General features: G+C 41.9%; 1 protein-coding gene across 5 annotated transcripts in view; it reads right to left on the bottom strand.

The window, feature by feature from the left end:
* Positions 1 to 26941, bottom strand: part of ZFAND6 (zinc finger AN1-type containing 6) — a 38760-nt gene extending 11819 nt beyond the window's left edge. For 2 of the 5 annotated variants that reach the window (XM_061999648.1, XM_061999649.1), the window contains exons 1-2: positions 21847 to 22017; positions 951 to 1120 (exon numbers count right to left, since the gene is read on the bottom strand). In XM_061999648.1, the coding sequence (XP_061855632.1) occupies positions 951 to 1101 (151 nt within the window). In that variant the 5' untranslated portion in view covers positions 1102 to 1120; positions 21847 to 22017. Of the gene's footprint in view, positions 1 to 950; positions 1121 to 19759; positions 19832 to 21846; positions 22018 to 23948; positions 24042 to 26183; positions 26387 to 26835 lie in introns of those variants that run through there. The other 3 variants (XM_061999651.1, XM_061999650.1, XM_010197579.2) reach the window with 3 other exon arrangements.
* Positions 26942 to 27484: the final 543 nt, after the last annotated feature.

Raw genomic sequence — 27484 nt, 5'->3', positions numbered from 1 at the left:
AGCTTTAAAATAGTCACCATTTTCTGATAATTAAAGGCATTTACAAACTGCTTCTTCGGCATAAACTGCAGTGTTCTGACATAAGCTTGGGTTTTGAAACCAAGATGGATGTGTGAAAAACAACAGTTTAGCATCCTAATGCAACTTAGGATCCATTTTGAAGTTGTAGAACCTATATCCCGAGACTTCATTTTGCTCCAATTTTTAATGACAAGTTAAAAAAATTCAAGGAGGGAAGTCTTGAAGAGCGTGCCATGAGATTCCTTGCTATCAGTATTGAGCCAAGCCAGAAAAGACATTCTAGAAGCTCCAGAGAAGCACTCCCCAGTCCTCCTTCTGAACATGCTGAAGCTGAAAACATTGGGGTGATCAGAGAAATGGCTCCTCTTTCTGAAGGCATAACCATTAATTTAAGGCAGAAGAACCCTCTAGCTTTCTCTAAAGAGTGAATAAGTAGGAAGACATCACTTAACTTACACGAAAACTGCTTTGTAGGAAAGACCATAGCACACAGGGCCAAAAAGAACAAAAACTATCTCTGTCTGAAGATAAGATAAACTCTGTCTACAGGTTAATCCTTAGATCTCAGACTGCAGAAATTAAACCTGGTATTTTAAATGCTTTTCAAAAACACTCCACACTAAATTTTATCTCTACTGTCAGTAACTTCAAGAAAACTATGTTGCTATAGTATTTTTCCATCTTCAAATTGGAACCACTCTGATTAATATAAAAGGTATTAGCAAGAGTCTACTACTGTGCAGATTAATCACAGCATGATTACATTAGAAGCATTTAATCCAGGCTCATTCCATAAGGTAAGATACTTGAATAAAACAGTTTGGACTGTTCCTCCTATACTTTCAGTATTTGGACATGATCAAGAAACAAGCTGATGTCTACTGTGTCGTCCAGAGTTGTTCAAACAAACATATGTTAGCGTTACTTACCAGGAGGGCTAATTCTACCATTACTGTTCTGTCTCTGAAGATGTTCTTTGTAGCACACTGAACACATGCCATTTGTACGAGGATTCCCATAAAATCCGCAACCAGTGGAACAAAGCATAGGCACTTGGCTACGGTTAGTTTCTTGAGCCATTTTCCCTTCTTCTATAAACCTGGAATTGATACATACAACCCAGTATTTAGAGGCCTGAGAAAATCTTTTTGTTTGTTTTTTACAGTTGACATTTGAAATGCTGGAGTTTCCTACAGCTCAGAAAAAAAAGGTCTTCTAGAAGAGACACCTTGTAGATAACTCAATGCCCTTTCCTATAAAGTCTATAAATAATACATTCACGTGCATGCTTTGCATGACCCATGCATACAGATCCTTCCAGCTCCATCAATTTAATCAATTTATAGCCCACAAAGAAAATGCATTTTAGAAAATATTGGAAATATTACTGCTTCTAGCAGTAAGCTAAGGGGAGGCAGGGGAGAGGGACACCTATGCTGAACTCTTCTTGAGACTTGACCACCTGATTACTGTGAATGAGAACTATAAAATGAAAGACCAACGTGGTAACCCAGGCTTACTTACTGCATAATAATTATAATTGACAACAGTCACATGAATTTGCAAGTTACTGTTTAGTCACCACGTCATTAGAGAAGGCGAACACAACTACTTACCGCAAAAACCCATATTAAGATTTTTCGTGTGCAAAAAGATCATCATTTCAGGTAAAATCATTAGACTAGGTACACACACCTCCCATGTATCAATTGTGTGAAAATACAGTAAAAATGAAAAATAAGAAACAAACAAAGCAGCTTACATAACATCCTTAGATTTAGTCATCGTAACTGTGTAATTTGTTTTTGTCCCTGGCTTGTAAAGATCTGTAAATCTTCAATACAGGAAAATTGGAACTAAAGACCCTTTTCAACAGTGTTCTGAGCCTCCTAACTATTCTCAAATGGTTTAACTTGTGAATCAGTTACTGACACTTGTCAATCTGGGAGATAAAATTAGTTTCTCGTATTTTTTGCTTCCCTCCGTAAGTATATTCTTGCCCTTTTTTGTATCAGTTTTGAAAGAAAAAGCCACTCTTCTCATTAAGAAACTAAAGATCTTAGGTTACCAATTATTTTATTAAAGATCAACCTGGGTCTACTATTTTATACTCACTGGTTAAAAATTAGGTTGGAGTATGGATCATTTCAATTCTCGCATGTCAAATCAAAGATAAGCAAGACTACTAAAGAATTCATCACTTTCATGTAACATCAGCATGTATTTCAAAAGCAAAGAGAGGAAAATCCAGAGGGGAAGGGGTTTCCAGATATTTGAATGTTTCACCAATTGCCAAGTTACAAAACTAAATTAAACCACAGTAAGAAGCACAACATGGTAAAAAGGGGTTTTTTTACATAACATGTATTTGAAGCCAATTACAAACAATTTTTCCTTTATTTTGTTTTTTTGACAAATAACCTCATCTCCTCTCACATCCACATCCACTGCATTTTGTTTTTATTTCCCCAAAGCATATGAAATTGATACCTCAAAAGTAAAATACCTCCAAGTTGCAAACCTGACATCAGCATAGAAACAACAGTGAAGTCGTCTGTTGGCAACAATAAGGTACTCTGAGGATGAGAAAGCATCCAAGACAAGGAAGATGTACAGGCAGGAAGACAAAAATAATCTGATAGTATCTTATTCAGCTTCAACCTGCAATTAAGCTTATTTCAGCTGTTTGACTGCACTCCCCCACCCCAATATAGAAGCATTTGCCTTCGACATACAAAGCCCTCATTGACCTCAAACGACAGCTAAATTTGATTTTGCTGAAGTACTGTACTTGTAGCTGAAAGAGCACTTTCATTCCTGCCTTTCTCCAGACAGCCCTTTAGAATGAAACTGCAAGCAGTGCATGTGGGAACTCAGTTCTTACACTGGGCTCAACATTCAGCAAAGCCATTTCAGAAGAGTGAAAATGAAATGAACATGAGTTTTCTGTGCTTTGGTAACTCAATTTAAAGATGAAACCTTATGCAAGTCGCTCATGACATGGAATGTTTAAGATTGAAAGAGTAATTTTAAAAAGTCACTTTGGACAGAGCATTTCAAAGGCTCAGAGAGATTCAATGTCACAATACAAGTATTAATCCTTTCCATTTTAGACAGTAGCACATTAAAAGAACCATACTACATCAACTTTCAAAGTTTACCATGATTGCCTTTCTGTTCAATAGTTAGCCTCAAGCAGCACACAGGAACTCAATAACAGCATCAGTTACTGTTAATTTTCTCATTCCCCAACACTACCATTGCTGAAGAGACCAGGTGCTAATGCAATCACAGCATAACAATTTCTAACATGGATGTAAAAGAAGGCTGCTCCAATTCAATAAACAAATTGTGAAAGGTACACAAAAGATGCCCAGAAGAAAAACAAGAAAAGCTGGCCTGCGTTCCAGCTAAGCCAGTTCCTGAGTTCATCAGCCAGTGGATCCTGCCACCAGCCAGAGCACAAGCCACTGGCATGAGGTTCCAGAACACTTAAATCTCCAAGGGGAAGTGCCAGGGATTCTTCTGAAGAGTTTTAATAAAAGGCCACAGGAAGTGGAAGATCCTTCATTAGTTGCTAATATTTGGGGAATAAAATAGAGATAGGATCAAACTGATGCAATGTTATGAAGTCAAAGGAGAAAGAAGCTGAACCAATAGAATAGCCTGCTGCATTTAGTAGGGTTCAATCACATACAATCCCTACACCTGCTCCAAAACAACATACAAGGAAAAAAAGTACAACACAGAGGGGAAGAAACTCTGGAACTGATGTGAGGGATGACATGTGATCAGGAGAGACATTTTAACACACATTTTAACAGCCTGCAAACTACTCAGAAAATTGAACTGATTTATCCAAACTCTAAAGCCACAGAATGACAAACTAGTAGAATAAGTTTTTCTTCCCTAGCTTCTCACTCCCTCTCCCATTCTCTTCCCTTCCTCTCAGTGCTCACATGTAAACCAAATCACAGGAGTCAAACACAGTAAACCAACCTCTCCTTCTTTTGCCAAGTGGTTTTAACATAGACTGGTTTCTGAGCTTGTGTCTGTCATGTGCTATTTAGGTATGAGAGGGGATCTATCTGAAGACACATGTGGAACCACTTGTTTCAGCAGCAGAGCAGGCTTAAAGTCTTAAGAGAACCGCTAGCCAAAACCAGGCATTGAAAATACAAGGGGGAATAGAGATCCAAGCACTGAAGGTTCCTGCCACTGCAGTTCAGACATGCCTCTCCTGTATACATCCACTACTGCGGGAAGGCAGAGGCCAAGATGACACAGCAGTGTGCCTCGGGGACTTTTCTTCCTCACCACTTGGGCAAGAGTCAAGCAGCCACAAGCAGAGCAGCCAGACTGTCCTCATCTCAGCAAATATACATGAACAGCAAGAGAGTATTTCATACATGTTTTGGGGAGAGGGGAGACCTCCACTCACCCCAGTTCTCAACTCAACTTCAGATGATCTATTTCAAAATCATCCATATGTCCTTACACTGGAAAATCCATAGTATCACCAAGCTCAACCAGTAAGCCCATAAGCCAGTAAAGGTAGGCTGTCACTGGAACTGCAGCCTTGGGAGCACTGTGGAAGGGATGTCCAGTTCTGGGCTCCTCAGCTCAAGAGGGACAGAGAAGTACTGGAGAGAGTCCAGTGCAGGGCCACCAAGATGATCAGGGGACTGGAACATCTTTCATACAAGGAAAGGCTGAGGGAACTGGGGCTGTTTAGTCTGGAGAAGAGGAGATTGAGGGATGATCTTATTAACATTTACAAATATCTAAAGGGTGAGTGTCAGGAGGTTGGGACATCTCTTTTTTCTATAGTAGCTAGCGACAGGACAAGGGGTGATGGGATGAAGCTGGAACACAAAAAGTTCTATTTAAATATAAGAAAAAACTATTTCACTGTTCAGGTGAGGGAGCCCTGGCACAGTCTGCCCAGAGGGGTTGTGGAGTCTCCTTCCCTGGAGGTCTTCAAGACCCGCCTGGACATGTTCCTATGCGATCTGATCAAAGAAAAACTGAGTGCGCAGCAGGGGCCAGGGCTGTGGGAGTGGGCTCATAGAATCATAGAGTGGTAGGGGTTGGAAGGCCCCTGCTGCGCACTCAGTTTTTCTTTGAGTCATATCAGCTCATCCATCAGATGGAAACAAATGGGAGTATTTATTCTGGTGGACTGGAAAGCTTGCTGATCTGACATAAGATCAACTCTAGAGAGTTGATGTTAAGTGCAAAAGAAATGACCAAGGGTAAAGGCAGGATGAGCCTTTTTAGGGCACAGCTATCCCTTGAGAAGGACCAAGCCTACTGCAGAATATACCCCAAGTCCATACCCTATCCATAGTTTCAAAACCGGTCTCCTATAGCTTGGCTTTTGTACAAAACTTGAAGCAACTTATAGCTGAAGTGACAGCAAGGTCTTGGGATCAACATGTATGGTTACATGTATGTCGCATACCTTCAACATGTCACAAGAACACAGCTTGAAAAGCTGCTGGAAATAGCTCTGAGCTCAGTCTGTTATCCCCAAGCTGTGCTTGCACAATATTCATAGGGTCACCCTGTTACTCTGAATACCCCATTCATTAATCCTGAAGAAAACAATCAAACTCTTTACGATATTTTAAGCATGTCCCCTGCTTTGTTTTACAGTATAGTTGTATAACCAGTTGTACAAGCACTAATGAGAAGAAAGCATACTAGAGGGAAGGGCAAGAGCCTTAAAAAAACACCCTCCCCCTCAATGAAACCTCAGAACATCCACTTCATGGAAGATGACGGAATAAATGGCCTCTATTAGCTAAAAATTGATACAGTCAAACTGAAATCACCTCTGATGACTTTCTTATCAAAAATATTGACACTAGAAGCACACAGCTCTGCAGCCTAAGCCTTTTTCTTACAAATTTTGTGCTTAATGTCACCCCATTCCTGCTACACTCATCAACCAGACAGCTTCATTAATCTGTAAGTCCTGCTTACTGCTGCTGCTACAAGTCCTATCGTTTCCTCCCCTCATCAGTACACATCTGCAGTGTAAGTTGTTCTCTGTATCAAGCAAAAACCACAACAAGTCACATAAAGGACATTCCCTATTATAAAATGTTTAGGGATGAAGCTGTAGAAGCACTAAAGCAGTGTAAGTCTTTTGGACATTGGGTTCTCTGGGAAAACAGCCACCTCTTCCAATACACTGCAAAGCAAGTAACAAAATACTAGTGCATAACTCTTCCCCACAAAGCAGACACTGTGGTACTGGGTTTTTTCTCTCCTTCCTCTTCCTTTTAAAGTGTTTATATGCTACTAGTTTTAAATAACTGATACTCTAGCTTTATAGGCTTCAAATGTTAATCAGTAAGATCAGAGGGAGCAGCATTTAGCAGGATTAAACACACAAGGTTTAGGAATAATCTCTTTTTTGTCCCTTCTCCACAAGAAAAAAATTCCTGCACAGAAGCCAGCCTTCTCTTGATCTGTCTTCCCCAAAGAAAAAGGTCTCTTGAATTCTAATTGTCCTTATACTTGAAGTTATGATAGGGAATGCAAGAAGATCCTCCCATCCACTACCTCGGCTGAAGTCAAATCTTGTGTTCTGCAAACACTCCTAAAATTTGTTGACTAGTACGAGAAGGATCCCTCCCAAATGCTAATGCCGAAGCAGAAGAGACCACCCAAACAGCATTCTGTGTCAGCTGCAGAACCAAACCAGATGCAGTTTGAACTAGCGTGATGCCAGCTCTAAAAATGATTCTCAAAGAAACCATTTAGTGTTAAGATACTCTTTTCACTGTCAAAGACAGACTTCAGCTGATACTCACCTGAAAGAATTAATCCAATTTTTAACAAACAATTAAAACATTCCCTCCTCTATCATAATCACCACTTAATGAAGCAGTTTGGCACCAATTTAGTAGCACCAGTATTAATGGTCATTTTACCTTTGTGCTAATGAAGTAAGAAAGAAACTACAGAAGTAATTTGTGTTGCTTAAACATATAAAGCTTCATCCCAGGCAAAAATAAAAGCAGATACAAAAGTTGTGCAGAGAAAAATACATTTCATTTTAAAAGAATGTACTGGTCCAGGTTATCTGTTATCACCCACATCACTGTATAAAAACATGTTGGTGCAAAAAAAAAAGTCATTGCATTCCTTTATAAGCTTATCAAAACTAAGGGCAAATAAAGGTCTAGGAGCAGAGCTCTGTTGAATCTTGCTGCAGAAGTTACTAAAGCACTGGTTGTGTTTGAGGATACCACTTCATAGCGGAATTTGCAGAGACACGGCTGCCCTGCTGGAAGCAGGACACTGCTCAGGGTATAAAGCACTAGACTCACAAATTAATAGCAAGTTACAGAATGGTCCTGTTCTCTTTTTACTCTCTTGCTCTCTCCCAAAAGGCCCCAATTTACATTCACTGAGCAGTCACTTGTAGCTGCTTTAAGGCATTACTATGTCCCAGCAACTTGCTATGGAGCCAAGAAGAACTGGCAGATTTGAATAGGGGCCTCAGTCATTATAGTTCAGCCCAGCTTGCTGGTTGCAGTCAGACATGTCATTTCATTGACAGCTCACCCTGGCTAAAACACTACAGCTGGTTCAGATTTGCCAGCATAGCTACATGTGTAGTTACACTCTGACCCAGTTTCATCAGAATGCTTTGAGTTAAAAAAAGTGAATATGGTTAAGGACTAAGTATGCAAGTAGATCTGTAAGGGCAGTGACCTCTGTGTTCCTGTAGCAGCAGAACACACAGCTGCTGCATTTTTCAAAACACAAGAGTTATCCAACTTCCTCAGCACCCAGAGAATCCATGCATTCTAAAGCTTTCAATTCATTCCAGTGGATCTCCAGTTGTCTTCCTGCTCACAACTAAAAAAACAGTTTTAAGTTGCAATCTGAACTACTGAAGTAGAATTTATATAACGACAATATCGAAAACAAAATATTCAAACTAGTGACCAAAGACTTATATAAGATGTTCCCTCAACTCACTTGACAAGTCATTCAACATCTACTTGTGTTCCAGTCTATTCCTGTTGAACAGCTTTTTATTTTCGTTTCGTGCATAGGTTTATTTTAGGCTAAAATCAAGCACTTGTATTAGACACGCCTAGCAGAAACTTTACAAAAAGATGGATAAAGTTAACATAGTCTTTTCTTCACTTCTCATTCTAAAGTAGTCAGCAAGTTCAAACCCTTCAGTACAGGAATTAAAATATAAATAAAATATGAAACCTCAAGAAAACTGCATTCCCTGTACAGCATAAATCCCAGACTTAAAATAGCTGAAAGACTGTGAAAGAGTAAAATCGGTGGAAAAAAGCCACAAGCATGAGAGAAAGTGGCAGATGGACAGAAGAGAGAGTTCAGGTCTTAAGAAGGAAAGCAACATTAACCACCTTCGTAACTAATCTGAGACAGAATATCATACTACCAATGTTACATCATAACACAACCCAGGAACATTTGGTCCAGACAAAGCCTCTAGTGTTAAAGTGTGTATATTGCTAACTACAGCTGTCTGCTCTTGTTCTCAAGGTTACAAGAGGAACAAGAGAACATTTCACTACAACCTCTTCACTCTTACTTGGCAAGAACAAAGACGCACAGATTCTATACTGGCATCTCACAATAAGGCTTCATCTTTCTATGCTTGTCTGCATACACTATTAATAGGTGTTACTTTGAAACTGTAATTACTACTTGTGGCCACACTAAACCTTTGCAAAGCACAGATTACTAGAACCAAAGATTAACTGCTGTAAAACAGGGGACCTCAAACTCTTCATTCACCTCATGCAAACACACAAAATTACTTGCAGTGACCACTTAAGGCCTAGAAACAAACACCAGACGTATAAGTAAGACTTTCTCATTTAATTTTCAAACTTTTTAGTATAGTTGTATGAAACAAAGGGGCGATTCCATGATGTTCACTACTCTACTGAAGATTAATTCTTAAAGAAAAAAGATGGTGTAGCAGGTACAATTTTATTGTCTAGGAAGAGGAATCAGTTTGTTTATGTGGGATTTTAAAGAGGCAGAGTACAGACAAAAGGAGTTTCGTGGAAGTATTGAAGCTGCAGAAACCTGCCACACAGAGCTATCAGCTTTCATTATGTGACGGTGAGGTTCTTGCAGGAATAACCACTACCTTATGCTGGAGCATCTGGTAACTGCTGCAGCACCTAAAGACTAAATGCAGCACTTTATACAAAGTCTTTAAGAATTTTCCTCCTATTTATCACGTACTTCAATTTGAGCCAAAAGCAGCAAAATACAACTCAAGATGCCAAGTATTCTTATTGCTAGTACATTTAAGCACGTACATTTGGACTTAGTTCTCCACGACTGACACTGTGGCACCACTAGACTGTGCCCTTTGCATATGACAACATCCAAACTCTGTGAAATTTAAAGAAATGTCTTTTTTTTCCCTCCACCAACTTAAACTTCATAGCCTCCTATTTACTTCATAATCCCCAATAGCACAATATATTTGTAAGCAACTGTAGTAAATCCAAGAAGCTCCAGTCCAGAGAAGCACAGAGTTGCTTTCACAAAGAGCACCACTAGCATGTCCCAAGCCTCTGTCGTTTCAGCAACAACTATCAGAAAAACTAAGCTGACAAAGCTGCCTTTTTGGAGAGGTCAACCTGAATGCAAGTGGAAAAAACAAAACAAAACCCACAAATAGCAAAAGTCACTTCTTCATTTCAAGAGGAAAAAACAGCAAATAACCCTTGGAGCTGGACATGCTTGTTTACAGCAAAACAAAGCAGGTGCCTTCAACAAAGATTACTAGTTAAACGTTAAAAGCATGGAAAGCAATACAGTAACTATAGTTGTCCTCTACAAAGTACAGACAATTTCTGAGTGAATTATAGACCAAGAAAGGTGAACCCAAGAAAAAGAGCACATCATGTGATTAGGGAAGCTGGTTTTGTAGTAGTATCTCTGGGAGAGCCACGGTAAGAGAAGTCCAAGAGGCATATCTGAGAAACAGAGGACACTGGTCAGTCGCCCCACTGGTCACACTGCCCTACCCAAAGTACTGTGCATCCATACACAAGCCAGAGGAGAGACCAGAGCATTTTTCTCCCAAAAATCTGAGATTGTACTTAGTCAGTTTAGCCTACTCAGATCAAACGAGATCTAAGGCTAGAGGCAGACAGGCTTAGCAGGTCCATCTTTGGAAGATGGCTGTGTCTACAAGACTGCCACAGAAACCTTACATGAAGTTACACTTGTGATGGAACATGCAACCACCAATAAAAGAGCATACTCTTAGGTAGTGCTTGCTCTGGCGTCTCTGCTTCAGAGGAATAAAAATTCAGGAGTTACACCCATTAGAAAAATCAAAACATCTCAGTAATTGCTTGTCAGCAGTCTGCTACGTCAGCTCACACAAACCACAGTTTCCATCGTGTGTAGCTGAACCCGTGTCAAGCTGCACTAGCTACAGACACTGCCTGACAAGGCCTCTTCTTTCCTCCAGAGTTCATGCTGTACTTTGGCATTAAGGGGTGCAAGCCAAAGGCTGCAGGAATCGTCAGGCTGCTCTCCACATTTATACACAGCCCTATAAATTTGAGTTCACTTGAAAACTGTCAGATTACAGAAACATCTTCTTTTAAAGTGCTCTATGAAAGATAAGAAAGCTACTCAAACAGACAAGACAAGGCTTCATTCTGCTTTCTTTGGCATCGTGCATCAAAGTCAGACATTTCAGAAATCAGAGGTTGTGTAAAATTAGAATCAGGAGATTCTGAAATTCTCTGCATTCCTTGACAGTACCAGACCAAAGTTTAAGGGATGCAGAAGGAAGGCAACTCCATAAACTGTCTTTGATGCTGTACTTGAAAACAGGTTTAGCTTTACAAACTGATAAAAAATAACATGCAAGAAAGATTCAAACCCTTACAAGATTACCCATATAATTACTGAAAGAATAGATATAGAGGCAGTAATCGCTTCTTTTGAGCTTCAGTGAATAAGTAATCTTCTCTCAATACAGCATAAGTTTCACTTATTTTAAGCATATCAAACCCAGAAGAGATAAAAAGCCGCTTTAACACGAGTTCCCAAAATAGACAGCTTCTTGTTAACAAAACACCTGTTGCTGAGAACTGACAGTAAGCACAAAACACGTTATAATTTGTTTTTGTAAACAGCACTAAGTAGAATTTAAATTAGCTTATAATGCTAGTTCTACATGGGCCTAATGCTAAGGGAGGTCCTGCTCTAATGTCAGGGTGCCTAGCTGTTAATTAATAAAACGATCACCATTATTTCTGGCTAGGGTATCTTGAATTCAATTTAACTTGCAAGAACATTGTGATTATCATGCATGATGTGTCGTTCTGTTTAGAATTATGCACTATGTCTAATTTAAGTGTTCAAAATTATACAATACCCTTACTGTGGTTTGATGGGGAACTCAACCTAAAGCTAAGGCCTGACCAGACAAAGAGGGTATTTAAGGACAAGTTTTTAGCAAAAGAGGTGTAAGTATGATGTTCCCTGTGGCAAAGCTGCATTCCTCATCTTTTGCAATGCACTTAAATTTAGCCAGGCGACTCAAAGGTGCTACTTTGTCTTCACCTTAATTTTATTCTAGGGTTTTTTGTTGTTGGGTGGTTTTTTTTCCCCCCTTTATTATTACTACAGTCACTAGGTAAGTCAGGTTACATGATCCTGAACAAGTTACTGGATGTCTAAAATACTAGAAGTTATCATCCTGCACAAAGCACAGGAAAATATTACACAGTTGATCAGCAGTCACCATGGTGGGTAACTCGTATTTATCCATTACTTCAATGCACTCTCAAGTTTCACTGAAGATATGAATATACTAACCAGTCCCCTTATGAAGCTTTGCATCTAGCCTTAAGTTTCCTCTCAACTGTCTGAAACACTGCAATGTGTAAGTGTCCAAGTGCAACCAATATATGACATCCAGTATTACTTATACGCAACTAATGCAGCGTGTTCACGATACAGGTAACGTGAGGCTTCTGCCACAGTGTTGCTAGGCCAGGATCTGATCTACTTTGAAGACTTCATTCTTCAAAAGCTTGGATTGGTTCCTGTATCTGGTTTACGATGCAGCTCTACACCTCTGTGCCAGAAGAGTCAAGACTTACAGTGCACTCCAGGAGGAAGGTGAAACTACCTGGTTAGAATCAAACTCTATGGCATAGCCTCACGCACAGCATAAGCCAAGGAAAAATGTACACATCACCAAGAGGTCAGAGTGAAAATTAAATAAGCCTTAAGGCCTTGTGCTAGCCTTAACCAGCCAGGATTGCATCAGATTAATAGACGAGAGGCTAGGGAATAATCAGAAATTTGTGGTGAGAGACACTCTCCTTTCTGAAGGTTTCTAAAACAACACCACTTGCTGAGAGGGATAGGTCATTACACTGTTTAGGAAAAGCTTAAAAACTATTGGAAGAAACCTGATTGAGGACAACTGGCATTTTTTCTCACTGTCATCATCGAACAGAAAATACGGGTTTTTACACTTCTTCCCTAAGCCTATAGAGAACAGACTGCACGTATTTCAGTTTCTCAACTGACAAGAAAGCCAGGGCTGACAGCTTGCAAGTAAAAAGTCTGCATTGCAAACATTGTGCTTTAATCACCAGGGCATCCTTGTTACATACTACTACTCAAGGTACAACTTCAAACTGCTTGATAACCAAGTTGGCTATTTGTTCTGCTTTCAGACAGGATTCAGCTATGTGAGTATATATTTCTAGCACAATGTCTCCCCCACTTACTGTCCAGAACACTTAGATCAGCAAGTTAAGAGCACAATAGCCTAAAAATAGCATGGCTGGATGCCATTGTTTCCCCATTTATAATGATAGTACCTTTGTACAGAGTTCTTTCTACAGTTCTACACAGACAAATAGAGCCATAAATGGCTTTAAGGGAGGGGACTTGTATCCAAAAGGACCAAGCTGTCAAGTACTGCCATGGGATTCCCCCTTTTTCCTCAAGCCACAAACAACAATTTGCATTTTTAGAAGCATTCTGAACAATAACTCTGTAAGTACATCTAACTCGTCTTTTTGTCCTCTTGCCACAGTGACTGTATTCTTCCAGAGAGCAGATCGACACATGACAGTAACAGCACTTTTCTAGAGAAAGGAATAGTCCTTACATAAAAGAGAAGTAGACAAATACAGAAAACGTGAGCCAGATCTCTGTTCAGTTATTTTGCTTGGCATATTAAAGCCTGTTTCACACTTTAGAATGGATGAATCTGTTCAGAAGCTGACAGCTGAGGTTCACTATCAAGGTGTGACTATCACCACATGTATTCCCTTCCAGTCACAAACATTGGCCAACAGGGTCCTACCAGGAAACCACAGAAAAAGAGCACTATGTATTACCTTTTGCTGTGGTATAAGGTCAGAGACAAGGGAGATCAGCAAGACCAATGCCCTTCAGCTTCTCTAAAGATCCAATCACAGGCACCACAGCTTCAGCTGCTGCACTACACTAGGCTAATTCCACAAGTACCAGTCCTTGCTATGCCTTGAAAAACAAAAGCCTGATGCTCTAACACTATCTCCTAGAAATCTCTTGTCTCTTATTCCTTTTGTGAAGACAAAAAAACCTCATACTATCATTGAAAGATATTTGTATCTCTTACACTTAAAAAAATCACTAGTTTTAACCCATAACTCTGGGTTTCAGGAGAAGTCTTGCCTGTTTTAACAACTAAAGTAATCCCACCAACAACATAGCACACATTTTATACTGTATGTGCCACCCTGTGTAAATTCACCAGATAGAGCTATCAGGCCTTACAAAGAAGTTTCAACAAATTCATCTCAGGGCATGACAGCCTGAGAAATTAAGGTGCCAGAATTGCAGCAAGGACAGAGGTATTACTCAGAGAAGACTTACTTCAAGCATTCTGATTGTGCAGTGGGGGGATCTGAGGCAAAAGACAGGAGGATAAGTAGGTAACAACTAATCAGGGATTTATTTATATACAGAATGACTAGGTATAAACTTAAGACCATGGGTCACAGTCACATTATGACTTTGCAGAATAATAAGCTAATTCTTGCAGCTGGAAAGACTATGAAACTCCTGACTGTTACCTATAGACACCAAGTTGGAGAAAAGCAAATGCAGGAAGGCAACACAATCAACTGAGTGACCAGAGTGTGAAATTAGATTGTGTTGTTGTTTTCAAAAAAAATATTTTAAGTCAGTCAATTACTCCACTGCTATGCACAGGAGTTTAAAATTGCACATAGTCTAGTTTGACTAGACTTATTAGGAAGGCAAAAAACCCGTGCATGGCTGCCAGGCTAGTTCATAACAAATCAAATACTCCTTAATCTCAGCACTAGTCTCAGCCCCTGCACGGTTTGTCACAGTTGACAATTTGTTTGTTGTGTAACTAATAATACACTTACCTTGACCTATTGTTACTAATGCTGCCTTCCTCCTCTCCCAGGACAGTTTAAACAAACCCCATGAAAATACATTGATATTCAAAATAATCCTACTGAGCAATTCTAAAGTCTCTTCCCTAGAAAATGTTCCAGGTAAGTCCTTCCATACTGTCACCATTTTTTGTTTGGTTGGTTTTGCAGGTTAGTAACTAATTTTAGTGGCTTCTGATGTCAGAAAATTTGCTTTCCTAGTTGCTTTTCAGTGGGACAGCAACAATTGATAACTGCTTCTAATTATTACCTAGAAAATCACCTTACTGACATACTTAACATGAAAATCCAACAATACACCATACTAGCATGGTATTGGGATAGCATAATCCAACCATAAGAAAACTAGTGAAGCTCACTTAGAAAACTCTACTGTATAAACAACAAAAGCTACCTTGTAAGCTTCATACCTGATTCTGAAGGAAGAACAATCTCCAAACATTTCAGTTCAACACTCAAAACACAGCCACTTCTTTTGCTCCTACCTTGATAATGGTGCAGACTCCAATGCAAGATAATTCTGTCACACAGGAAACATTCTGCTACATATTAACATTGTATTAAGGTTCTTGATTCTATGTATGATTTTAGAACAGTATCATAATTTGTATAAGGATACGGAAGAAACAATCTTATCCTTCTTTGCAGTCACAGATGTCCCCCACCAGCCCATCCTCAAAACCAGTATGACCAAAAACTCATTACAAGTTTTCTTCTGACAATCTAACTCAAAGACAACCTTTTGTATTAAAAAGAAACCAACGTGAAAGTGTCCAACTTAGGTACAGAAATTCTACATTTTTGCCTACAGAATTGGCGGTTCTCTCTTGTCTATTATCTCCAAATATAGTTTAAAACCTTATATGGAAAACACCTGCCTTCACCATTCAATACTCTGCTTTCATCAGCTCACTTATACTCAATGGCACACACATGAAAGTTGTCCAGCCTCTGCATTATTCAAGCTAGGAGAGAAAAATTCAGTCCACATTTAAAAACTAAAAAAAAAGCTACACACAAAAATCCACACACATTCAATACAAAATATTTAAACAAGCTGAAAGCGCCTCACTTCTCTCCTTAAAAATACTGCTATTAAGCTCCCACTCAAAATTTATTATTAAGTTTGTATTTGTTTCCCTAATCCTTCACACAGACAAAAATGCATTAGCATCATGAATCACGGGACACACCAGTGCAGTGTTGTCTTAAACCCTGGGCTAGCTAAAGTGTTAAGTGGTTGCCAGGGCCTGCCAAGTCAGCCACACTGTTTATAGTTTACTTCTCCAGATACAGGATTATTATGTTTCAGACTGACAAATACCATATCCTGAAGGTTAGAGTCTTGTGATACAAATATATCTTGACAGAGTAGAAAGGCTAAGCAGGGGTGGTCTTCAGTGTGGAGACAGTCTTGGCTTCTACAAGACTGCTGAATCATTAAGTTAATGATTAAGGAAGAGCTGTGTGTTTAATAGAACTCCTGCTTAGAAAGAAGCTATTTATAGGAAACACTCAAACACGAGTGTTCATTTGTCCCAGTAATACTCAAAAGATTGTCTTAAGTTTATCTAAATGGAGCGAAGATGAATCAAGTTTGGATTTAACTACATTTCTTCCAATGCATAATTTAATAGCCAAAAAAGTTACTTTTCAAATGAAAAAACCCTCAGTTTCCATCAACAACTGGAGAATGTGCAAGAAAACACAAGAAATGTTTCTTGCACCATCAAAGCTTTATTTTTGCTAATCTCTGTTTAGCTTAAAAGCCCTATAAACACAGTTGGAAGAAGGGATCTGTTAAAAATATATCACCCCACCCCTTCAATTAAGGGCTGAGAAGCTTATGACACATCTGAGACATCCAACAAGAACAGGGAAGAAAGACTTAATGTTCTTGATATTTCTAAAGGTAAAAAAAAAAAAAAGAAGCAGGTTTAAAAATCACAAGTGTTTCATGCCTCTGTTAAAATGGATTTTAAAGCAAGAACAGATCCAAGCTATTTTTATTCCTTTGTAGGTCATGTGTAATTAACTTATTTTCACAAAACCTTATTACAGTATAAACATCACTGGCCAGATCATCTGCCCCACCCAGGCTGAGTTCCATGCCACAGGAGGCAAGCTATCTCTGTGAGCGAGTCCCTGTATCTGCACGAGGGGCCTGGCCCTCCAGAACCAATCTGCCCTGCAACAGCACAGCGGTCATGAGCAGCAGCTCCTGAGTTCACCCCTTCACTCCACCTTTCCTAGAAACAGCAAGCAAACTAGTTAACAGGCCTAACCCCATGTCTAAAACTATGGGAAGATGTCCCTTTTGGATACAGCTGAGACTATAAAATGACGTGAATCCTCTCCCCGATTCCCTTCTGCCTTGGGCATACAGCAATTAGCAGAAATGATCTCTAAACCACTTGGGAAACAGAGGGAAGAAGGAAAGAGAGCCAGTCGGGTTGGCTCGAGCCACTCATTTAAAACAATTTAAGCCAGTCTTGTTGTCTTTGCCTCCAGTGCTCACACAACCCACTCTGTTGGCAGAGTGGCAGCAGGCTCTTGTGTGTAGCAGAGGGCACTCAGCAGGCAGGGATCTAAAGCCCATGGCTGCTGTTTGCAGGATGGATGTCTGCCCTCCCTAAGGCCCCAGGCATATTTCACAGGGATCATCCCATGGGAGACGTAGTCTTCACTAAGCAGCATTAAAGAAAACCAGAGCTAGTGGGGGTTACCACACCAGCACATGGCTGGCCACCCACTTTACCACACTGAGAAGCATCACCAGCAGTCACTGGACTGTAAAGCACAAAACCCCTTTGCCTCATAAACAGGGGAGATAAAATATGGTCCTGCATTTTGTACACAGCTTTACAATCACATTTAAGAACCTCTTATTCACATCAAGAGATGTATATCCCATCCTGGCACAAGAAGCAGACACATAAATCCCACAGCACACAACACATTCACAGTGTTTAAGATCTGCAGATGGAGCATGTGCAGGAGAAGGTTTTATGAACAAGAAATGCTGGAACAACCAATCACTGTGCGGGGACAACATGGGTCTTGCCAGCGACGGTTTTGAATGCAGGCAAGAAACATTTGCTGTAGCCTGAATACAGAAGTTGTACAGCTGTGCCAGCAAAGTGGTATGTTTATCCTTTAGGGCAGATGTGCTTTCTACAAACAGCCTGCATTAGAATTGTATACATGTGGTAAGAGCATTGAGCATTTCACTTGTGTTGAATAAATCAGGAAAGTTGGTCCCACATAATACACTTTTCCTAAGTTGAGAGGCAGAGGAGACCCAAGAAGATTGTCTACCCAGTCATCACACAATATGAACCAAGTTGCCTCGTGTATTGAACTTTTTTCCTATTTCAAGCAAAACCAGTTTTTGCCTAAATGTAGTATTTAATAACACACAAATACTTCCATTTGCTTCCTTTTGTTTAAGCAAGTCTAATACACAAACTCACAAGGTTATGGAAATTATGGCAAGCTGGACTATTCTTCTTGCCCTCACTTCAGACATCCCATCTAGTCACTCAGCCTAGGCCTAGCATCATCAATTCAAGATCCAATTAACAACAATCCAGGTATTTGAACACTTAAATATCCTGGTCTTAAATATCTCTCCTGATACACATGAGATTCAGCCCACCCCTCAGCTAAGAGTCACTACTCACTCTAAAGTAGTATTTCCACAGTTTAAATACAATCTAGAAGATTCAAAATGCTATAAAAATATTTTTTTAAAATGATAGCAAGCCTGAATTAGTAATTCAGACCTATAAGCCACTGGAGCATGGCAAGATGCCAGCATGTCAAGACACTGACATACATAAAAGTAATCGATACCCAGCATTTTAGGAAAAAACAAAATGGCTCAATGTAAAACTGAAAAGAATAAAGTATACTTCAATCATCACACTTGATAACATTCAGTGAAGGTCTAAGCAATAGCTTTCCACTGTCATTTGGAAGATTGCTGCTCAATTTATACATCCATTCTTCTATCACCTTGACTAATCATACCAAGTTCATCAAACTCCTTCAAATCAACAAGTCCTAAGGCCACGAGTACCTCTTTCCAACTCCCAGTAGAGGCTGTATATAGACACAAGTGTTTTTGTAAGAATGGGAAATACTTAGGGAAGTAAGAAAATATATTCACTATTCTGAAAACACTGTTCTGTATGTGGCCTCATCTAACACACTTGTGAAAGATACAAAGAAAAACCTCATAGCATTAAAAGAAAGTCTTCCTTCTCATTACAAACTCCCCATTTCCTAGTTCTCCACTTCCTGCTCTCCTCCCTCTCACCTTATCCCATGCCACCCATGGAACATAGTACTTTTCCTATTCCTGAAAACCATTCAGATGCAGAAAGTGTCACTAAAAATACCACATTGACAAACCCAGTAGAGAAACTGAAAATAATATTCCCTCAAAGCAAACACCTTCTATCTGCTATCATCAGGCAATAAATACAGGATTCAAAAGAGATTCTGACCAATTACAAAGAAAAATACTCCCCCCCCCCCCCTTTTTTTTTGGCTGGAAGGGTAGTAGCCTCAACACAGGGTAATAACACTTAATTTTCCTGCCTGTGTTTGTAATCAGAGCTCTGACAGACCCAGACACTCTGCAAAGCCGATTAAAAAAGGAAAGATTGCAATGTTTTACATAATTTTTACGTATCTTTGTTCTAAATGCCAAAGATCTGGGAGACATTCATCTCATCAAGAACAAATATACAGACAACAGCACAGCAACCTTCAGTGATACAACAAAAGACAATTTAAGACAAATGACTTAGAGCAAATGCTATCACTGAATAATCCCATAGCAGCTGTCATAATTAGTTAGCTCAAATCTCGTCAGAATCAGAGAAGAGTTAAAATCCAGCTCTCTTCCTGTAACATTGTGTAACTCCAAAACAGCAGCATTATCCTTGCTATTTTAGAATTAACGTTTCCCCACAAAAATAAGGTGGAACCACTCGATCCATCCACGCAAAAAAACCCCACCTCAGTGCAAGCCAATAGATGACAAAAGAAACTCGGTCAAGTTTGAGCCTCTCAGCACCTTATTTCCTGTCTAAAGAGCCCTTTTGTTCTGCTTCCCTGCATAAATGTTAATATTCTGCCATCATTAGAAAGCGAAACAATGAAAAGGAGCCCCACGCACATGAACTCCACTGCCCTGGAGGGCGAAATAACGCCACACGACGCGATTATAACCGGAAAATTCCTACCAACAAAATCTCCACAATTTTCTGTTTGCTTCACCCCAGATTAACTTCACTTGGAGCTGTACTTCGGCGCAACCTAGCCTGGACGCGGAGCCCCGCCTCCCCCGCCACGATTGGTCGAGGCGAAGGAGCCCCGCCCCGCCAGCCAGGCTCCGCTTCCCGATTGGCCGAGCGGCGTATCCATTATTTAAAGAACTTTTTCCTCGCTAGCAGGTTAGGTTGGGCGGGTTAGAGCACCCTGGGCGAGCTGGTTCTTAAAGGGACAGGACCCCGCTCCCGGCTGTGACAAACTGCCACCTTCGGTGACGCGTCGCCGCGAGGCAGCTCCAGCAAGCGGCCCTGCGAGCGGCGGGCGGGCCCCCGGCGGCCCCTCCGCGGCTCCCGGCAGCGCCGGCCCCCAGGGGCACGTTCCGCCCAGCACGCCGCTCCCGGGCCGGGGGGGTCGGGGCGAAGGAGGGGAGAGGTCCCCAGCGGGATGGAGCCGCGTCTCCCGCTGCAATCGCGCGACTGCCGCCTGCTCTACTTACAGCGTAAAAATCGGGTGTGGGGTTGGAGCCCTTCCTCCTTAAGAGTGGAGGAGTGTTACCCTGGGAAGCCGGGCACACTGTATGAATTAGTAACCCCGGCTAAAAATACCTCGGGTTGCCGGTTTCAAAGACTCTTGTAGGGATTTAAAGCATGAGTCAGCAGAAGAGGAGCTCCGCAGGAAGCGACCGGCTCCATTTCACAAGGTACCATGGCTTCTGCCAGAAACTTTTCTTGCTTATTCAGGCTTCACGTGACTGAACGAATTTGCAAGATACTGTTGACATTCTGTCACTGGCGTTTCTCTCGGCACAGCTTTCTGTTAACACCAGACAAACCCCTGTCCTTTACATTAAAAACATCTCCTACATTACAAGCTTCGACCCTCCACCCCGCTCAGTGTAAACACTGATGCAGGTCCCTACCTATCTATCGAATGAAGAGCCTGGAACATGCAAGAAGACTAAAAACAAAACAAGACTCAAAACGTTTCACAACAGCAGATATCACACCTCCTTTGAGACAAACCGTGCCCCATTCCAAACAAGCAACACAGGGAAGAGCCAGGACACAGTGCTCCCTCCTGCACCCACAACGCATCATCATAGTTACACAAGACTTATCTGGTTAGCAAGGTTGCCTTATATAAAACATTTCCGTGTGTTTAGCGTAAAATAACTAAATATATAAGCGAGAGGAAGATACAGCACTTGTCAGCATAACCACATTTGGGTTGTTTTTGTGCCGTGCAGGGGCAGAGAGGAAAAACTCCTCCTCGTTTCTGCTTCTTACCACCTCTACTCCAGCCCCCACAGCAGCCTGCCTCCCTTTACTTCAACACCATAAAATGAGGATCTGTGCTCACTTTCCTAATGCAGACTGATCAAGACCAAGACAGTTAAACATACTGCTTTACTGCAAACACCACCCAACACTATGAAAATATTCACATCTAAGTACTCCCCTGAACTGTGATACATACACCAAAAGAGCATAAAACCTTCAGGAAGGACATTTAATTCCCCCAAAATGGCCTAATAGCATATTTTCTGTTGCCTTCTATTCCAGGGCAATCAATTTATCACACCACAAATCCAAATATGACTTTGTACAGCAGCAAACATGAGACACTATCAAAATAGAATTAACAAGACTTACCAAACTTCCTCCACAGGCAAAACCTAAAACCCAAGCTGAAAGAACCAGACCTTAACCCTGCAACAGCCAGTACTGCTGGAAGTTAATCAGATGCCCTGAGGAGAGCTGCAAGACCACACTTTAAAGGACACTTTTTTGACCAAACATGATCTAAGCAACCAAAACCAAGAACACAGTTTATGCAAATAAAAGACAGCAGTAAAGTGTCCTCTCAATAGCTCAGTAACTAATCTTGGAAAGCTTCAATTTAGAGGACATAAACTTTAGGCCCATAAAAACGACAGAAGTCACAATCCTTATGAACCGAGCTGCCTAGTGCTGGAAAAGGGCTTGACAACTCTAAAGTCAATGACATTGTTTGGGTAGTTTCAGAAGGGGAGGACAAAAAAACAAACCAAACACATTACCTCAACTGTCCAGCCACCTTGCAACTGCAATGGTGATGAAAAATATTTTTTTCCCCATCAAATATCGCACATTTCAGCTCATGCTGGTTACATGGGCAACTAGCAGCTCCTCATCACTACAAATGAGAAGCTTCATCCCCCTTTCTCCCCATATTTCTCCCTCATCATGCCGTCTGGGGCCAACTCCCTCTGCCCAGTTCTGGTGCTCATCAGACCCTTCCACCTGCCTCTGAGTCACTGATCTGGCAGAAGTTTGGCCAGCTTCTGATAAGCAAGGGCATGGCTTCCCTAGAGCACGAGGGGAACAGCAAAGCACGATGATTCTCCTGTATTCAGCGCCGACTTCCTAGATTTGCTTGCCTCATCTCATTTAAAGTAAACAAAAACACCCAACACAACACCAAACCATCACACTCAGAATGCCTCAAGAGTAATTTGCTATCTTCACAGAAGTAAAGATCCCCCTCTATCCAGAAAAAGACAAATCTGTGGTGTACACAGACAAGGTTCACAGTTGACTCTGTCTCAGTGGACTAGAAACCACTGCTAAACACATTCGTGTCTAGATGTTGAGAACACAAAAAATTGCTACTCAAGTTATTAACCCATGCTGAGACCTAGTGAAACTAGACATTAAAAGAAATATATGTACAAGATCAGATTTTGCACATAAGCTACCTATTTTCCCTGTAAACATACATACATCTTGGAGAAAAAAAGAGGTATGGTTTTAAAGTCCAGGCTCAAATTACATCTTTGCTCCAGATATTACAGAGTAGTAATGCAGAAAAAGAAAACCAAAATAGCAGATCGCAGCTGCAAGTGCCTTAAAGCAGGAAAGCTTTGACAACAGTGTAAAACAGATTCAGTTTGCTACCACTGAACTTTGCACTGAGGACAGTAACAAGAGAAAGCACCCGACTCTCATTTGACTATTGTAATCGTGGAAGAGCTAAAAGGCCATTTGTTCTGTAATCTTACACATACAGAAGACAGCAAGTTTGGAGGACTTGACAGCTCAAGAGATCACAAACAGAGCCTTTCATCTTTAAGTCACCAGTTTGAACTGAGACCAGAATAGTAGTGATCAAAAGCTACATGTGATGGCTGTTCAAGGATTAGATAAAGACATGGTTACTTGCTGCCCAGTTCCCAGGAGATCAGGGTGAATCACAAGGCCTTTCTTCACAAGTTTGCACCTGTTTTTCCACAGTCTTGAATACATTACACCTCCTGGATTCTGCACACGTTAATAAGTAGCAAAGCAACTGAACTGCTGCGTACACATACCAAACTTGCATCGCAGAAAAGGACTTTACCCTCTCGTTGTCAGTTATGCTGGCACTACAGCAAGTGGGGAAGTTTTAAAAACTACTTTAAAATAATTATAGCTCTGGCTTTTAGCTATTTTATCATTAGAGACAGCTTTAAAAGTAGTATTTAGCTTCTCATTTCTTTCACACCCTCAGATGTTGCAATCCTGTTTATAAACAATAGTTCTCGAACTCACTGTAGAAGATATTTTTGGAAAGACATAAATTTTAAAGGCACATTAGCATAGGAATTTCAGAAGTTTGGCATTTGAGCAAGGATTTTGAGACATTAGTCATCATTTTTTAATCAAATCTAAACAACAAACTTCATCAGGGCTGTGTCTATGCAAGAACAAGAGGGAAAAAAAAATCCTGTGATAAAAGAAACATTCTTTTTCATATTCTTGTACATCAGTGTGCAGTCTCTAAAGAGTCAATTAGCAATAGCTCCTTTCCAGCCTGACCTTAGTTTTAAAAGTACACAAATGTACCTGGAATTTCCAGGCTGGATAGGCAAGATGAAAACAAGTTCAGAGTGTATGTTGACTGAAAGATCTGGAGCTCAGGTTCATTGTCCTGCTACAAACACCACTACCAAAAACAATCTTCCACACAATCCCAGCAACATTTAATTTCACAGTTCTTAGCAGCCATTCTCAGGAAGTTGTAGAGGCTGCTGACAAAAAGCCAAGATCCTAGGAACTTCAGTATCATTAGGAGTAACTCAGCAGGCTCCCACATACAAAGAATTCCACTTGTTACTCCAGGAGTCTAGAGAAAACAACGTACCAGACTGATGAGATTTCAGTAATCTTGAAGAACACCGAGACTTCTCTTGCTGCTTTCAATCCCAGATGTACTACAGCACTGCAATAACCAAACCTGGAAACAAAGAGGTGCATGTGGTAAATAGTGGGTCTTTATCAGAGGGGACTGGTCAGTTGTCTGAACAGCAGTACAGATACATCAGACAGAAACAGACGCCCCTGGAAGTTTTAGCAGCTACCTCAAACCTCCCACATGGTTAAATTCCAACTGCTTGCCTCTAAGTGGGGAGTAAGCCATTAAAAGAATACCCCTCCCACTGTTATCTCCTGGCCTATAAAGCTGCTCATCCATAACAGATCTCAAATCACTCTCAACAGTTGCCATGTTGGTCTTGGTTGGGGTTTTTGTTGTTGTTGTTGGGTTTGGCAGGGTTTTGTTCGTTTGAAGTCAGAACATGGAATTATGTCTTGTACAGCTGCACCACCAAGGCCTCCAGTGATAGATGGCCACATCACTTGCTTCAATCAGAATCCTTGAGAAAGGATCTAGGCATTTCAGAAGACTTTGCCTTGACATTAGACATCTCTCCGGTGCAAACAAAAAAGTATACTAGTTTCCAAGTACATTTAAATGCAACCTATAATAGCCTTTGTAGCTTAAACCAAGCATCTTGAATGCAAGTCACAGCCCATTCGGTATTTAAAGAAATAAAATAGCTGCATAGCTATCAGATGCCAAGCAAATGAAGCCAGAAGTTTGTCTACTTACAATTCTCTCAGAAATCAGACTGATTAATATAGCTGTTACAAAAGGACACACTTTCACAGAAACAGGGATTACCTTTATCTGTAACCATAGCAACTTTTCAGTAGTTTGTGTTAATGCTACTCTCCCCTGATAACTTGCCACTATCTCTTTCAAGCTATTTGTATAAGGTTTTGAATGTGCCATCTGAGACCATAAAGCAACAAGAAGTTGAAACATAAACTTAGATCACACTCTTAAAGTATATTATGTAACACTGTTCATTTTTGCTATAAATTCATGATTAGTCAAGAAGTACATTTATTTTAATCTGTTGTTATTTTAACATGATTCACAGTTTTGTAAGACAAAAAATATTTCAGTAAGTACTCCACAAAATACATATAGTATTCTTCACTAATGAAGAATTTCTTCTCTGTCTGGAAAGTAGTAAACCCACTGATGTGTCCCAGACTTTGATATTTAGTACCAACAGGAACAAAAGTCCTCCCAAAAGATGTTTCTTTTTGCCTGAATGAATATGTGACAGATGAAAAGAGCCAGCTCCCTTGTTATAGGTTAGGTGATAGTATCAAGAAGAGGTGTGGGTAACTCAGCACTAGATAAAGAAATGAGACAGAATTCAAAAAACAAAGCTATAAAAGTCAAAGGAGAGACAGGAAAAAGATTAAGAAATTGACATGTTTGCTTCCTCAGTTGTTGAGTTACCATCATCCACAGGTCAGAAGAGGATTAGCACTCTATGACAGAAATTATTTAAGATGACATCAGACAAACAAAATCATTTGCTAGGAAGCACAAGGAGGAAGAGAATAGCTTCCTTTTTTTTTTCCCCACCCTAAAGTTCATAGGGCAGCTTACCAAGCTGCACCCTTCTCTCTTCAGAGCCTGGCACAGTTAAGATGCAAGCACAGACCCCTAGAAGAATGAAATAAACTCGGTGTACTCTTTATTCCCCGTAACTCTTATGCAATGCCATCTATTATAGGACAAGTCCGGACAAACATCCAGGGGATGGACTTAACACAACGGTGCACTTGAAGTCAGTCCACGTAGGGGAAAAAGCAACTATCGTCGGTTTCGCTAATGCCTCCACATTACATCAGCGTGTTTGGTAGAAGTTTGTGTGTTTCGTTGCTGCTGCCATTACCAGCAATAAGATAATTAGTACTTAAAAAAAAAATACAAGTTAAAATTTCCCCCATCCTAACACCCTGTGGAAACAAGAGTGGACACTCGCACCCCTTATCTATCACTCCAGGCTTTTTGTAGAGCCTGGGAACTAAGGTTAGTCAAATTTCGCAGGGTTCCTCGATAAATACAAGAAAAAAACCAACAAAACAAACTTTTTGTACAGTAAAACACAAAACGACGATAGGCTGGGCAGGCTTAGACCCCTAGTTTAATTGGAAAGGTGCCACTACCAACTGCACGTTGCTTCCTGAATACTCCTGTCTCCAAACCACACAAATCTGCTGCGCTTCAACTTACCCGAGAAGCAGAGGAAAACCGACTGCAGGAGCCACCAACGGCCCCGGCCCGGGGGGAAGGCCCCGACTCGGAGACAACGGGGAAGCCCTCCCACTTCCAGGGCACCGCCACCAGCTCCAGTCCAGTCCCCCACAGCAGCTGAGACCCGCGGAAGGGGAGGCCGCCCCCGCCGGAACGCCGGCCCTCTCCCCCCGGGACAAACTAAAATAACCGCGGGCCCGGCGGGGAGGGGCGGCGGGGGCCGGGCGGGCGGGCGCAGCGCTGGCGGCACGCCGCGGGCCGGCAGCCCGCCTCTCCCCTTCCACCCAAGGACACGAGTACAAACACCTCTGCCCTGGGATGGCTCCTGCGCACGCAGCGGGGAGCTGCCCGGCGGGGGGATGGGGAAAGGAGGAAGGAACAACCAAAAAAGGGAGAAAAAGAGCCCCGGGGCCCTGGGCCCGGCCTCAGCGCCGCCGCTGCCCCGCGGCCGCAGGCCTGCCAGGTGCGGGGGTCGGAAGGATGGAGCTAAGGGGGAACCGTCCCTTCAGCTCCCCCAGCGCTCCCCACGGCCGAACGGCCGCCGCCGCTCCCCCCCGCCGCCTCCCCGCAGAGCGGGGCCGCCAGCCCCCGGCCCGCCCAGCCCCGGCCCGCCCGGCAGCTCGCCCCTCACCTGCCCACGGGCCGCCGCGTCCCGCCGCCGCCCGCCCGGCCCCGCTCGCTCCTCACCAAACTTTTTTTTGCCTTTCTCCGTGTTTCGTTGCCCTCAGAGTGACGCGGGCGGGCGCTGATTGGCGGAGCCGGGGAAGGGAGGCCGCGACGAGGAGGAGGCGGCGCTACGGCCCGCGGCTAATTATTACAAGGAGACGGCGGCCACGTGAACCACGGAATGCTATTTAAAGGGACAGCGGCCCCTCCGCTGTTTTCCCACAGCACACGAGTGACGCGGGGTGACCGCGGGACTGAGAGCGGGCGGGCAGGCAGCTGCTGCCCCTGCCACGGGGCAGGCTGAGCCGGGCGAGCCCTGAGACCCGGCCGTGCTGTGGGGCTGCTCCCCTTTGGCTGGGGGCCGCGGCCTGCGGTGACCATCATGGAGATGACTGCCTTACAGTTCACGGTCCCTGGGCACGTCATCGCTCACCCTCCTGCCCCCCACAAGTAAATTCACTCTGCCTCAAAGCGGTGGGGGTTCAAATCCGCGAAGGGAAAGGTGAAGAACTTCACCTGGGTGGGCTCTGGGTGGCTCTGTGGAGGTCTGTACATCACCCACAGCCCTCTCATTGGTCACCTGCTGTACATGCCCTGTCCAAAGTCAGCTGTGG

Source organism: Colius striatus, chromosome 7, assembly GCF_028858725.1.
Source record: "Colius striatus isolate bColStr4 chromosome 7, bColStr4.1.hap1, whole genome shotgun sequence".
Lineage (NCBI taxonomy): Eukaryota > Metazoa > Chordata > Aves > Coliiformes > Coliidae > Colius > Colius striatus.
This window is presented reverse-complemented; position numbering and strand designations above follow the sequence as displayed.